The 16,364-nt window shown below is 38.6% G+C and overlaps 1 protein-coding gene across 2 annotated transcripts in view; it reads left to right on the top strand.

The window, feature by feature from the left end:
• Positions 1 to 16,364, top strand: part of LOC126278373 (cadherin-23-like) — a 520,639-nt gene that overhangs the window by 485,283 nt on the left and 18,992 nt on the right. For both annotated transcript variants that reach the window (XM_049978447.1, XM_049978446.1), the window contains exons 29-31: positions 73 to 188; positions 7,984 to 8,150; positions 11,668 to 11,874. In XM_049978447.1, coding sequence (XP_049834404.1) covers positions 73 to 188; positions 7,984 to 8,150; positions 11,668 to 11,874 — 490 coding nt within the window. The remainder of the gene's footprint in view (positions 1 to 72; positions 189 to 7,983; positions 8,151 to 11,667; positions 11,875 to 16,364) is intronic.

The raw sequence follows: 16,364 nt of genomic DNA on the forward strand, positions 1-16,364 counted from the left end.
TACAATTTTAATAGCCAGTGATGTACTTAGGTACATAGCCAATTAATGATATGTTTTATTGCTTTCTTCTAGACGAATTTGGTCATTATGCAGATGCTGAAGTGCAGGTGCATGTAATATCAAATATTCATCGAGTCACATTCCAGTTCCTCAACAACAGGACATATGTTGAGAGCACAAGAGATATGGCAAGTAAAAGCTAAATATTCTACAATGTTTACAGATTCAATTATCAACAATTGTTTTTTCTGTTTAAGTAATTTGAAAACTAATAATAGAGAACTCGTTAACCAGTTTCTTATGATTCATTCTTCTTGCAAATGTGCACATTAGATCTACTATTATTCTGTGTTATGCACACCTCTACGTTGCACAAATCAAAGAAAAAAAACAGAAAAAATGTAACAGCACTAAAGATCATGCGGTAAAACTGAAGAAATGTGGCCGAATCATACAAAGTACAATACATCACAAATAACACTGGATGTATTATTCCAAGCAAAGAATGTACTGTATATTTAAATTCAGGTGCAAAATGATTGTGAAAGTTACATACGACACAACTAAGACAGTCCAAGCAGCAATGGGAGTGATAATCTGTCTCGACATCAAATGAATACTATTCTTCAAACAATGCTACTTGAGTGCAGAATTGGTCAGGAATAAGGGTTGTGACCAACAACACTCTTCCTGAAAGCATCTCAATTGTTCTGTGGTATTCTGCCTAGGAGATCAAGCAGGCCAGTCCATACACTGAAATGTTTACTGTTGAAGATGAAAATACTCTGTCTGGTGACTGATTCACTACAAAATGTAACACAAAAAATTCATTCCTAGAAGGTACCATGCTCAGGTACTACACATCATTCTCATCAAGTCCCAGTTTAAAAGTCAAAATTTCTTAAAAAAAACCATTGCCATAATTTCCAGGTTAACATTTGGTGATGAATGTTCTCTGTCTCATGTGCATAGAGTTAGCATCAATGAAACAGCATTTAGTGATTGTGACAAGAGTCAAATGGAAATTTAAAGCACCAGTTGTTCTCTTGCAACCAATAAGAAGTTACAATGACAGCAGCTGAGTTCATTATGTATTCAGTCCCCAAATCATATTATTTATCTTGAGGAACAAAGTATTCCTAATGATTGGAAAAAAGCACAGATCATCACCATTGTCAAGAATGGTCGTCAGAGAGACACACAAAACATCTCTGGTGATGGTCTGTGGTAGAATTCTGAACATGTTCTATGCTTGTATAGTATGACATTTCTGGAAACTGAAAATCTCCTCTGTAGGAACCAACATGTGTTCTGAAAACAATGATCATGAGAAACCCAACATGCTCTGTTCATCCTCCAGGTGTAGAAAGTAGTAGATGCAGGTGCCCAGATAGGTCCTTAACTTCTGGAAGGCAATTAATACAGTTTACAGTTCTGCACTGCTGCCTAATGAACAAATTACACTGTACAGAATATCAGACAGACTGTGTCACTGGACCAAAGCCTTTTTAGCAAACAGAAAACAGCATGCCATTCTGAACAGAGAGTAGTCTTCAGACATAAAATTAACTTTGGGCATGCCCCAGAGGAGTGTTGCAGGATCATCACTTTTTCCAATATGTATAAATGACCTTGTAGATAATGTCAGAAGTTCCATGAGGCTTTTCACAGATGATACTGTTGTCCACAGAGAAGTTACAATGCTAGAAAACTGTAGTAAAATGCAGGAAAATATACAGAGGATTGATGCTTGGTGCCGGAAATTGCAATTGACTCTCAACATAAAGAAATGGAATGTATTGTGAATATATAGACAGACAAGGACTTATTCTATGATTAAAAAACTGTAGAACAGTCACAGGAAGCAGTTACTTCCATAAAATATCTAGGAGTATGAATATGGGGCAATTAGAATTAATCTTGACTAAGACACCTACCAGGCTGAGATTCATTTGGATAATCCTCAGGAAATGTAGTCCATCAATGAAGTTGCTTGCAAAACATTTTTTTCAATCAATAACTGAACATTTCTTGGCAGTACGGTATCCAAACCAAATGGGACTGATTGAGGAAATAGTGAAGATCCAAAGAAGAGGAGCCTGTTTCATTACAGATTCATTTAGTAATTGTGAAAGTGTCATGGAGATGCTCAACCAATTGCAGTGGCAGTTGCTGCAAGAGTGGCATTCTGCAACATGGTGTGGTTTATTGTTAAAGTCCTAAGGGCCTCACAAAAAGCCCATGAAGACAAAATTAGAAATATTTTAGTCTACACAGAGGCCTAGCAGAAATTGTTCTTCCTGTAAACCATATGCAACTGGAAGAGGAAAAAAGGGGGAAGTGACACTGGAACACAAAGTACAAAATACCCTCCACCACACACTGTAAGGTGGCTTGTGGTGTACAACTGTAGATTTCACTTTTCAGTCAGAATAATTTGCTACTTCTTACAGTAATTATTGAATTCACATCGGAAAACAATTTTACAATTTGAATTTTAGTATAAATTAATTTATGGCCCTTGTAAGATGATTTTTATAATATTTTAATATGTGTTAAACACAATAATTGTTGCAGCATGTGTTACTACCTGTTGAGCATTCTAGTTGGTTCAGTAAAGAGATTTCTTCTGAAGACTTAATTTTAAAAATTTAATATAACTAATTTTGCACACTAGGGTAACTATTTTATTGTGCAGTTGTCAATACCCACATACTATGAGCACAAGGTGTCATGCACCAATGTCTACAACAAAGTTAAAAAAGACATGATTGTCAGTGGTACTTAAGGGTGTAGCTCCCAAGATACAGAGACCAACTTGTCAAAAGGCATCCTTCAATTCACATCTGATAGGTGCTAAAAGGTTTCAGTGACTGGCTTCTTACCAAATGAAGGCTCATCTGTCATCACTTCATGATATAAATCAAGGCTCATCCAGAAAGAAAATGAAACTTTATCAATCTGAAAGCCATCGTAAAAATTGTTACACCTACTTGTGAACACTCGTTCAAGTGATGACTGATAAGTGCGCAATTATATTAAACACACACCACCTTTGTGAAGTCACGTGAGTGCAATGCAGCGATTGTTAGTCACTGAAGGGAACATCCTATGTGCTGAATATGTGATTAAAATTTGTTGCTACAACTTGCAGACAACAGAAGGAACAACAAATGGCAACTCAAACATCTCTTGTCTGAATTTTATCTGCCTCACGTGTGACACCTCTCCTCCATATCACTAAGTCAGAAAAATGATACCTCAAGACTATTAAGTTATTGCAACTGTCTCATTTCAGTTTCACAGCACAAGTTCCCACACTACTCTTAGACATGTAGCGATTACTGCATACAGATGCTGTCAATAGACTACAGTGCCACAAGTTTTGTGTGATAATTTTTGTGACATTATAGTATTAACAACAGTAATTTTTGTGGCAGTTCCATTATGATTCCTTAAGTTCCAGTTTTGTAATTTTCCATAGCTTATGGAAAGCATTTTACAGAAATTAGTGACATGCCTCTGCAAGTACTTCTCTCTCTCTTGTATAAATGGTCATCTCTCACTGCAATGTTGTAGTACATATTGGCACAGCACAATATGAGTTACACAAAAAGTTTATGAAGATACTGTGCCCTGTCATTTAATCATATTACAGAGAAACAAGCATCATCTGGGCCCATCAAGGATGTATATTTTATCTAAGTGTAATAGAAAGAAATAATTTAACATTAATGTTAGGCCCTTGAAGTCTCTGTAGACTCTTCTACAGTATTATAATCATGTTTTATGCTATTTTTTTGAGAAAAGTAAAATACTGCTAGTAACAGAAGACAGTAATGATCATATGTATTATCAAACAATCGTCACAAAATGAAGCTTTTTTTTTAAAAAAAAAAAAAAGAAAGAAAGAAAAAAAAATCAGTACTGCAGAAATAATGCAGCCTGCAAAAGTTATTCAACTAAGGCATTTCGTCAAATTGAAAGTGAGTGTTCTCCAAATTAACTATATTACCTATCTATAGTTTTAAAACCCTAATATTACATGCTTATTGTATTTTCTTTCTTTTTAATAGACTATTTTGTTGTAAGAGAAATAATAAGATGTTTGTAGATATGAGTAATGTAAAATTTAATTGTAATCCATTTTTCTTTAAATATATGGACAAATTTTTCATCTTCTAACAGAGCATCCGCAAGATTATATTTTATTTGTTTCATAAACAACAGAGGGCTCATATAGAAACCTTTGGTAAACCATGTTGATTGTTTAAAATTCTGAGTGCCTATTTCCATGTGACATGAAACAGAGATTCTCTTATGCAGATAAGACAAAAACTATAAACCTTCTGTGTCTGCTATCCTACAATATTTCAACTTTTGCTTACGGATATCATAGTCCACACAATCAAAAGACATAGTCAAATTGCAAAATATTCCCAATACTAATAATTTCTTATTTATTAATTCTAGTACAGACAGAGTGGCATGAGTGTGTGCACAGGGGTTTTCAGCAGTGGACTAACTGGTCCTCATTTTATAACGGTACTGTTAGTTCTCTAAATTACTAAGATTTGCTTCCTGAAGTGTTAGAAGAACTGGAAAATAGTCAACTTTTGGAATATGTGCAGCCAGCTGCCCAGAAACTGGGTATGGCAAAAAGATGGAGCATCCCTGCATTATGGAGTTATAGTGACTGACTTTCTATGCGAAAACTTTAATGAATGGATTAGAAGCCTGGGTACTATTGCAAGGCCTCCATGATCCTCAGATATCACACGTATTGATTTTTCATTCTGGGATTTACTAAAAAATGATGCTTATTTCAAAAAATTAGTGATGTTGGGCATTTTAAGGGATGTATCCTATCAGAATTTGAAAAACCTACATTCCTGAAATATTTGTAACCAAATTTGCAAATGATAGTGGAAAACAATGCATGTTTGCGTAGAACAGTGTGGGGACCACTTGAGCATCATTTGTAGGTTCATGTAACTCTAAATGCACTGTTGTACTGATAATAAATTTGTTTTTTCATTTATTTAGTGTTATTGCACCAAACACATTATTTACAACTGACTTAAGGGCAACTTGTATATAAGCAGAGCAGTGGTGATATGAGCTGCTAACTGAAAAATCAACTGACACAAGTGAATTTGAAAAAGGGTAGATGTTATTGCCATGTGCCTGGTAATGGACAACTCAGAAATGGTGAAGATGTTTGGCTGTTAGCGTACTACAGTTGTGAGCATCTATGGAAAATGATTGAAGGATTGTAAAACCATGAGTGGGCAATAAGATGTTGACTGTCAGTACCTCATCACACAAATTGGAAGTCAGCCTTACCTGGTCTGTAAAGCTGGGTAAGCAGTGATCTGTTGCAGATCTAATGACAGTGTACAATCTCGCTACAAACACAAGTGTTTTTTTCAAAGCACACAGTTCAATGCATGTTGTTGGACACAGGGCTCTGCAGCAGACAGCTCCTGAATGTTTACATGCTGACCCAGTATCATCATTAATTACCACTGTAGTAGACATGGGAACATAGAGACTGGACCATGGATTATTTGCAACATGTCTTCTGGTCAGATGAATCATGTTTGTTGCTGCTCCAGTTCAGTGGTTTTATCTGGATATGCCATTATCCATATCAATGCCTGCTCAAAGCATACCTCACCATGGGCACACACTGGTGGGTGCAGTGACGTGCTGGAGGTATCATTTACTTGGGATCTGTGGAATCTGTGGCACTGAAGCGCTGTAACAGCTGTTGACTACATAAATATCTGCTTCTCTTCATACTTGATGTCTTTCATGACAACAGTGACTTTTTCCAGCAGTATAACTGTCCCTTTCACAAGGCCTTAATCATGCTGTATGGTTTCATGCTGGTGATAGTGTACACACACTGCCATCTTGGCAACCAAAACCTCCTGATCTGAACCTGATGGAACACATTTGGGACACTACTGGGCATCAGCTCCATGCTCACAAACCAGCAGCCCATAATTTACACAAATTGCATGACCTGTACATAAACCTTTGGTACCACATGCTTCCAGAAACCTATCATACATACTTAACTAGTTTTGGGGATATGTCATTCAAGCTCATCCAATTTTTACTTTTCTCTCATTTTATTATGTTTCTGAGTTATGACTCATCTGTAGGTGAGAGAAATACACATTCTGTAGCCACTGTGGAAATTTTCATGGTATCTGCTATCATGATGTTTTGCTATTTGAGCAGTCCATCCACTACTGCTATGTTGTGCTCTTTGAATATATCACATACTTCATAAGGCTCATTCAGCTTTGTACCTTCCATTGTAAGTGCTATGTTTCAATGGACTGGTACATCTGACTCTTTCTTGTTCCAGAAATATGTTAAGAAGTTACAATTTTATGTATGTAATATCTTAATTTTGCCTCCTTTAAGACCCTGCTATAAGTTTTATTCACGTCCATATACCAGTAATTCATTTGTTAGATATCTGAGTGCCTCATAATCTTTACACACTTCCATTTGTTCCACCCTGATGTGAATAATTTTTGCTGTGATGCTGTCTTTACTGAACTTTTTTTAAATACTTCCAAGCCATTTATATTTCCTAGTCTAGTCTATCTCTGTTTCATCATTTTACATGGGCTTACCAAATACTCCAGTTTGTTGGCAATAGTGATAAATAATTATTACATCTACAACTTAACACAGCTCTTCATATTCTCAGGTATGTTAGTGATTACATGGTCTTTCATTGCATGCTGTTTCTTTACATTTTGTTAAGATATTCGTACATGTCTGAAGGTTGAAAGTAAGTCTTGTAAGTTTCTTTCACTAATGTTTTGTCTCACACTCTGTCATAAAGCTTGTGAATTTTCCTCTAATCCTGCTTAGTAATACTTCAAACTCCAACAGGAAGTTATCTGCCTTTGTGCAATAAGAGCAATATATGCCCAGCAAAAGACTTTTTTCTCTGGGACTTGTATTTACACTGCTGTTGCTTTGAACACCAGTTGTGAACAAGTGGAACTTGGTAAAAAAGCTGTCTGTCACTTTATTATCCACACATTAATGAACAGAAAAAAAACTTGAAAAGGGCAATTGAGAAATATAAAGATAGCAGAGAAACAATTCTGACTCTGTGGATACTAATGAAAGAATTGATAAATAAAAACTACACTATATTAATTATGTTAGTGCACCTAGAGGGAGCTATCAACAAAATAAAGTGGAACATTATGTTAAAAATAATGAGAACAATTACAATAAACTAGAGAAAAAGAAGTATAATCTAGAATAATAAACAAAGAGTATTAAGGTTGACCCCCAAGAAACACAAATATAACCAAAAATGGCACTAAAAAGGTATTTGATTGATTTTTGTAACTTTGGTGTAAAATAATATTAATAACATTTTTATTGCAATTTTCATTCCTGGCATGTATAGACTGTGACTGGGAAAGGTTATGTAATTAAAATACCATGTATTGTTGTATAGGATACTTAAGATATTACATGTGTAAAAATTTAAGGAGTAAAATAGTAGAAGCCTTGAGTTGCTGATAGGCACATAAACAAGACTGAGAATTTTTCTAGGGCAACACCACATCATCATTCACCTTACATCCATAACCTCTTTCCTGCAGTTGCCCATTTCCCAGTTCTGTCCCCTCCCCCCCCCCCCCCCCCATCAGTCCAGTCATTCACATCATTGTAATTGGACACTGCAAAAACATACTGCTCAAGGTCGCCATGCTCAATTCCTATCCTGTGCAACTGCTATCCTCCCACACTTATATTTCATGCACCATCTGTCTCCCCCAGCCATCAGCCAGTCTTTCCCAACCCTTCCTCTCACTCCCCACAACTGATCTGCAGTTTCGTGAGTTGGTACCTTTACTCCTTAAATTAATTACAACTACTGAAACACTAACTATGGAATTCAGAGTATCATGGCAATATTCATTTTTGTTTCAGATGGAAGACATTTTCAGTGATGTATTCCAGTATGACTGTGGCATTGAGAGCACCAAGCAAAGTGTTGATCCTTCAAGTGGACTGGCACTAGCAGATTCAACTGACGTAGTTGCTCATTTCGTTGATGCTGTAGCGAAACATCCAGTTGAGAGAGATGTAATCACACGGTAAGCTCTCCACGGGAACACAATATCCCCAGAACAGTTTTCCACTGACTTTGTTGCACACATAAGACTACCAGCAAAATCAGGATTTTAATGTTTCAGTTCAGGAAAATTCATGATTTTGATCACCATTACATATTTCATTGTAACTTCACTGCTACCAGTGTAAATTTTAAATGCCTTTCTGTGCCATATGTGAATGAGAGTCAATCATACTTCTGTTGAAGATTTCTCCTTTTTTATGCATGGCATAGATTTTCAAATTTAGTCTAGATCAAGAACTTCTACATTTAATTTAGAACATTTGATGTATACTAATACACACCTCAAAAAAAGTTTTTCATCACATTGGATACAAGAGCTCTGGAACCTGTACAGAAAATCGGAACAGAGATCAACCTAAACATCATTTCCGCCCTATTTATTGCTCATGAAAACCACACATTGCATGTTGTACCACCATACAGCAGACCTTCAGGGGTGGTGGTCCAGACTGCTGTTCACACTGGTTTCTCTAATACCCAGTAGCACGTCATCTTGCATTGATGCATGCATATATTTGTGGTGGCATACTACCCACAAGTTCATCAGGGCAATGTTGGTCCAGATTATACCACTCCTCAATGGCGATTTGGCATAGATCCCTCAGAGTGGTTTGTGAGTCACATCATCCTTAAACAGCCATTTTCAGTCTACCCCATACATGTTTGAAAAGGTTCATGTCTGGAGAACATGCTGGCCACTCTAGTCAAGCGATGTTGTTATCCTGACGGAAGCCATTTACAAGATGTGCAGGATGGGGGTGCAAACTGTCATCCATTGAGATGAATGCCTCATCAACATGCTGCCAATATGGCTGCACCATTGGTCGGAGGATGGCATTCACAAATCGTACAGCCATTACGGCACCTTCCATGACCACCAGTAGCGTACGTCGGCCCATTGTAGTGCCGGGGAACCCTCAACTTGCTGCACTTCCTGGACAGTTGTCTAAGGCATCTCCAACGATTGTCTGGTTGAAAGCACATGTGACACTCATCGGTGAAGAGAACGTGTTGCCAATCCCGAGTGGTCCATTCAGCATGTTGTTGGCTCCATCTGTACTGCACTGCATGGTGTCGTGGTTGCAAGTCATGGACGTCAGGAGTAAATTTGCGTATCATGCAGCCTATTGCGCACAGTTTGAACTGTAACACAACGTCCAGTGTCTGCACAAAAAGCATTATTCAACATGGTGGCGTTGCTGTCAGGGTTCCTCCAAGCCATAATCCATAGGTAGTAGTTATCAACTGCAGTAGTAATCCTTGGGAAGCCTGAGCGAGGCATGTCGTTGGCAGTTCCTGTCTCTCTATATCTCCTCCATATCCAAGCAACATCGCTTTGGTTTCACTCCGAGACACCTGGACACTTCCCTTGTTGAGAGCCCTTCCTGGCACAAAGTAACAGTGCAGACATAATCAAACCACAATATTGACCATTTAGGCATGGTTAAACTAAAGACAACACAAGCCATCTACCTCCTTCCTGGCGGAATAACTGGAACTGATCAGGTGTCAGACCCCTCCATCCAATAGGTGCTACTCATGCATGGTTGTTTACATCTTTGCGCAGGCTTAGTGACACCTCAGAACAGTCAAATAAAATAGGAAAGGGCCAATATCCACAGTCAGTGTCTATCTTCAGGAGTTCTCGTAACCAGGGTCATGCAAAACTTGTTTTGATGTGTTTGTGATTGAAAGCCATAAGTTATTTGGTTAATGTATGAGATAAAAAATATATTGAATGCATAGGGAAAATCAGTTTTATGTAGATATTACAATAGGCAAAGAAATTACTCTGGATTCTATTTTATATGCCGATGATGTCACAATTGTAACAGAGGAAAGTCATTGGAAAAAAATACAGCAGCAAAATTGGTCATCCATTTTAATTCTCTGGGATGTGATATCACATGCAAGTATGATGATGAGAAAGCAAAAACAAGGAAGAAAAAGGAAAGATACATGGGACAATAAAGAGATACTTTAGAAAGAAGACACAAAAAGCAAACTGTGAAGATTTCTAAAGTAATAGCCATCCCCACATTACTCTATGAAAGTGAGTCAAGGGTCTTTTACAAGCAGCAAGAAAGTCAGATCCAGGCAGCTGAAATGAAGGCTTGTGAAAATATGCACCAAAGTAGATATATTAATAAAGAGTGACATATTTAACAGAAGAAACAAAATTAAAGACAATAGATGAAAATGGAGTGAACATCTTATCAGAATGAACAATCGAAGACAGAAATTATAATGCAATATGATAAAGAAAGACAGGAATGCTGTGACAACAAGTGTAACAAGTGCCAACAGCTACCTGCACAATGTAAATCACAGTGGTAGTACTCCTGATCAGTGCATGCATGCTGAACTATTTCCATCTTCCACCAAAACTGGGTTTGAGCTAATTAGACGCCATTCTGCAGTGGCAGCCAGTGGTTCCAGAACAGCCAGCTACATTGGGAAGACATTGCCTGGATGATGCACTACCACAATCAGCTCAACTACTCTTTGCCATTATTAGGAAGTTGGACTTTGCAAAAGGTATGTTGCCATGTGGAGAGAGCTTGGTATTCTGTTTTTCCTACATCTCTCACACTTGGAAGGTGTCAGACTTAGTGCCATTATAACAAACTTCATTCATACAGGTTCTAAAGAGTTAAACCTGTGTCTGTTATTTTTGGAACTGAGTTTATTTGAGGATTCAGTTGGTCAAGGAAGTTATTCTTCAGAAATTAGTTAATGTGACATATTGCAAATAAAACTGTTGAATGGTGGACATGTAACATAACTGAAGTCAAGGCCAAGACAAGGCCAAGGACGAGATGGGCACTATAACTGAAAAAGGTCTAAAGTTAAAGTACAGGAGAAGAAACATCAATATTTTTGTCCGGAAAGAAATAACAAATAAGATGTGAACAGTACTCTGTCTGAGATAATTCCACTGTTATTATCACGAACCTTAATTATCTGCATCCATGTACATTAGGGAAATGGAAAAATATTATTTAGTGCTCTTAGATATCTAATTAACTCTGAAAAATGTTGAAGATAGTTAATTGGAATTCATATCTGTAACTACATTTGTTGGGATGAATTTTCACTCAGTTTAGACCAAAATTCTTGCATATACATGCTTTTCATCAGTATCACATGACATTTTGATGGCCTATCTTTCAATTATCATCCTTATTTTCAGACTTATGCTAGATGTATTGTGTTGCAGTTCTGAAGATAGCATGTTATCTCAAAGAAATTAAAGATAAATAATTATTGTCATAAAATATTCTTCCATAGTGGTACAAACTGAATCAACATGTTTATAAAATATTTCTGTCTCACAAATTTCATTCCTCTTAAGACCTAATAAGAATGTGATGCACCACCCATAAAAAGTTAAGACTTTAAGAAATGTAAATCTTTATGATGGATTACCTGACAGAAAAATTATATGATAAAAAAAAGACAATTACATTTTTCAGGCAATTTTATGAGCAAGACACCTTCATCCAGCTGCAGTCAAGGTTTTGGATAGAGCTGAACCTTAACCTTAAGAGTTACCAGGAAGTAGGCAGCAAAGATGCTACAAACATAGAAGGCATTCTAACCATAATATTAATTGTGGTTTCAGCAGTACTTGGAACAATGGTAATAGTGCTGTTCGTGGCATTCTTCCTCCGAACAAAAACGTAAGAATGATTGGAACTTTTTTGCTTTCTACTGCTTAGGCTATATAAAATTTCTGATACTGATATTTGACAAAACTCTCTATCAGAGTCGTTTTTCCAAGTTTAGTAATTACAGGCAAAAGAGCAATAAGTTTACTTTTATTATCCTGAGTTTCTGGTGCCTTTGAAGTGTATTCTGTAGACTTAGAGCAACATATATCTCTTTTAATAAGTCTATAAGCTTAATTGCACATGCTATTATTATTACAATAAGCATCCCAATTGTTGTACCAAGGGAAATTATACTGAAATTGGAAATTCACTTTGTTACAGAGACCCATAAACACACTAACCATTGCCATATTTTTCTTTCTCAAATTTTATTTTCCATATAATAATTAGGAAAATATTGGAACATGAACAAGCAAAACTGACAAAGTGCTATCATCCACTAGCAAATGAATGATGGGTGGTATATAGATACATGTAACTGGTCAGAAAATTTATTTAGCTTTCAAGGAACCATTCTTCATCAAATCATCAAGTCTCTTTCCCCATGACAACAGCATCGCATTGTACTGTGAAGAATTTTGAATGCAGCATGCTCTGATAATGCTTCTCTATGTCCATTGTTGATGGTCAGTGATATACATTTCTTATTCTTTCAACAGGTGCATGTTACTTGAGTTTCAGGTGTGTTCCTACCAATCATAATCAGCTAGACTGCAAATGAAAGACTTTTTTAAGTACAAAAGTAAATAACATCATTCAGAAATATTATGTGCAATAATACAAAGCTGTTATTCATCCCTGACCATAAAAAATTCTAAACTGGAAGTTTAGAAGCAACCTACAGTTTTAGTGCGAAATCAAAAACAGTGCCCACCAAACAAAGAAAAGAGACCAAAATCCTGAACCTAATTAATACAAATATAATATGTAAAATATGGTAAAAGCAACCACTCACATTCACTATAGTGATCTGATGTGTGATGCATAAATGAATGTAACAGAAAACAGTATTCACACTAGCTTCCAAGCGAGTGCTATGTGCCCGCATCTCATGGTCGTGCGGTAGCGTTCTCGCTTCCCATGCCCGGGTTCTCGGGTTCGATTCCCAGCGGGGTCAGGGATTTTCTCTGCCTCGTGATGACTGGGTGTTGTGTGATGTCCTTAGGTTAATTATGTTTAAGTAGTTCTAAGTTCTAGGGGACTGATGACCATAGATGTTAAGTCCCATAGTGCTCAGAGCCATTTGAACCACTTGAGTGCTGTGTTATTTGGCAAAAGTATGCACTATGCACATTAACATGCACAACCATAGTGAGACATTATTGGGAGCAGTTGCCTGTTCTCATAGAGGTGAGGAGTGGGTAGTGAATTATGCATGAGTTACGAAATGGGTAATGGGATAGTGTAAGGCAGATCTTTTGACAGATGACTCAGAAGCTACATGACAGGTGACAGGAGTTAAGATGGCAGAGCATATAAGAAATATTAAGATGGAGAGTGATGGAAGAGAGAGAATGTCCACACGGAGGGAGTGGAAGGCTGTTGTGGGACAATGCAGTACATTATATGGATGGGGAAGGAGTGGTGTAGACAGAAGAGAGCAGGGAAAAGGAGAGAAGAGGCAGTGGGAAACAAATCAATGGAGTTTTAGGCTAGGGAGTTGCAAGAGTGCAGGATATCCTTGAAAGGCAGTTCCAACCTGTGGGCTTCAGAGACACTTGGGTAGGAAAGTAATATCAGCTGTTGAAGTCATTTGTGTTTTGGTGTGTGGCACATTTGGCAACTGGATGGTCAAGTTTGGTGGCTCGCCACAGTTTGGAAGTAGTCATATGAACAGTTGGTTACTTGCCATGCCCACATAGAATACTGTAGTGGGATTGCAGCATAGTTGATATATCATGTGGCTGCTTTCACATGGTGCCCTACCTTTTATTGGGTGGGAAATGCCTGTGATTGGACTGTGGTAGGATGTGGTGTATGGGTGTATGGAACAGGTCTTGCACCTGGGCTGTCGACAAGGGAATGACCCGTGGAGTGCAGAATCGGAAGTAGGGCTGGAACATGGATGGACAAAGATATAAATAATATTTTATTATTGGAAATATTGTTCCATCATTGGGTGCTACACACTGCAACAGGAAGGGGACAGCATAGCATAATATAGTGTTAACATTACAAGACAAAACAGTTAAATCCTCAGTTAATGGCTTCTTACTCATATGATAGGTCAAGTCATGAGTGTGAGACAGGCAGGCCAGTTAATTGCAACACATTCAACTCACACATATAAGATATTGGGATCTGCAACAGAAAATGCTACTGTGTATGGAGGGACTTGACTCAGACATAAAGTAGAAATATGAAAGTGCCCACTTACTTGCCAGAGCACAAGAGAAGACTCAGGCTTACACATCCTACTGTCTCATATGAATGGGTAAAATGTATCAACAATATTATGAAAATGAAATGATAGGACAGTGAGTTACAGACAGACACAATGAAAACGCTGTTACACATTGAGATTTCACCCAAAGGCATCCTCAGAAAGGCAAAGAAAAACACCTACACATTCATACAAGCAAGCACATATCTCACACATATGACCACTATCTCTGGCCACTCTGGCCAGAGTGTAACTGTACCATATCAAGTGGGGTTGGATGGGAAAGAGGGAGGAATAGTAGTTAGTAGTATGGGAGGAGAGGATTTAGGTCTTCCTTGTAAAGCATGTGGGCACTAGTTGTCAGAACAATGCTGCCAAATGCAACATCTGCAGGATGAGGAGGAGGAGGCAGGGGGGGGGGGAGGGGAATGGTAAGTAGAAAAGCTGAGGAACAGAAAATGGGAAAAGACCAGTGGGTGCGTTGGCAGACAGCAGCACACAATAAGGGTGAGGGGACAGGAATTGGGAGCAGGACAGAGGGGGCAGGGGCAGAAGCTGTTGAGTGAGTGGGGGTGTGGGGAGAGTAGGTTACCATAGGTTGAGGCCAGGATGATTCTGGGAACAGAGAATGTGTTGTAAAGATAATTACAAGAAATTCTTTTGGTGGAGAGGAGGATCCAGATAGCTCAGATTATGAAGCAACCATTTAAATAAAGCATGCTATGTTTGCTGCATGTTATGCCACAAGGTCATCCATTTTGCCCTTGGCACAGATTGCCAGTGGCCATTCATCCTGGTGTGCAGTTGCTTGGCAGTCATACCAATATAAAAAAACTGTACAATGATTGCAGCAGAACTGGTATATGACATTGCCATTTTCACAGATGGCCCGTCATCTGATGAGCCAATGAAAGTACTGGAGTAGGAAGTGTTGGGTTAGCGGATTGCGCAGGTCTTACACCTGGGTCTTCCACACAGTATGATCCCTGTAGCTAGTGGTTGGGATTGGGAGTGACAAAAGAATGGACTGCACTTTAGGAGAGCTGGAAGGATCTTGGGTAGGATGTCACTCATTTCAGTGCATGAAGATAGATAATCAAAGCCATCAAAAAGGATGTGGTTCATTTGTTCAAGTCTGGGGTAGCATTGGTGACAAAGGGGGTGCTCTTTTGCAACTGGTTGTTAGGGGCGGTGGAAGGATTTTGGGGGGGGGGGGGGGGGGGTATTGGGATACAACATGGTAACTATGCATGCAGACTAGGGCTGCAGGATAGTGAAGGCCTATGCCTGCTGTCTGGCTGCTCTACCTATAAACTTGGCCAGAGTTATCCAATCCCAGAAATCGAGCAAATCCTCCAGTCCCTTCCTAAAGCCTTGAGCCTTTTCCAGAACCACCCACTTGAACCAGCTACAAAGAAGCAAAAACTTGAACCAGCTACAAAGGAGCACCCATTTCATAACTCAAAACCTAACTGAATTTCTTCACAACCCTTCTAAAGTAGTGTTCCAACACCCACCCAATCTCCACAACATACTATTCCATCCCTATGCCATTGCCAATCCCAACCCCTTGCCACACAGATCATATCCCTGTGGAAGACCCAGCTGCAAGACATCGCTGCAAGACCCTGTCTACACATTCACCACTTCCCATTCCTGACCTGCCAAAGGTTTATCCTACACCATCAGGGACCAGGGTGGCTATGAAAGCAGCCATTACATACACCAATTCTGCTGCAATCATCACACAGATTCTTATATTGGTATGACTACCAACCAGTTGTCCACCAGGATGAATGGCCACAGACGAACTGTTCCATGATTAAAATGACCACCCTGTTGAACAACAAGCAGCTGAACATAACATGCTTGATTTGAATGGTTGCTTCACAACCTGAGTCATGTGGGTCCTCCCCTCCATCACCAGCTTTTCTGCGCTGTACAGATGGGTGTTACCCTTGAAACATATTCTACACTCTCATCTCAGCCTCAGCCTATGGTAATCTATTGTCCCCACATCCCCACCCAACAGCTTCTGGCCTCTCTGTCCTATCATCTCTTCCCAGTTCACGTCCTGCCACCTTCATTATGTTCCACTGTCTGCCAGTGCACCCAC

The sequence above is a fragment of the Schistocerca gregaria genome, chromosome 6, assembly GCF_023897955.1.
Source record: "Schistocerca gregaria isolate iqSchGreg1 chromosome 6, iqSchGreg1.2, whole genome shotgun sequence".
NCBI lineage: Eukaryota > Metazoa > Arthropoda > Insecta > Orthoptera > Acrididae > Schistocerca > Schistocerca gregaria.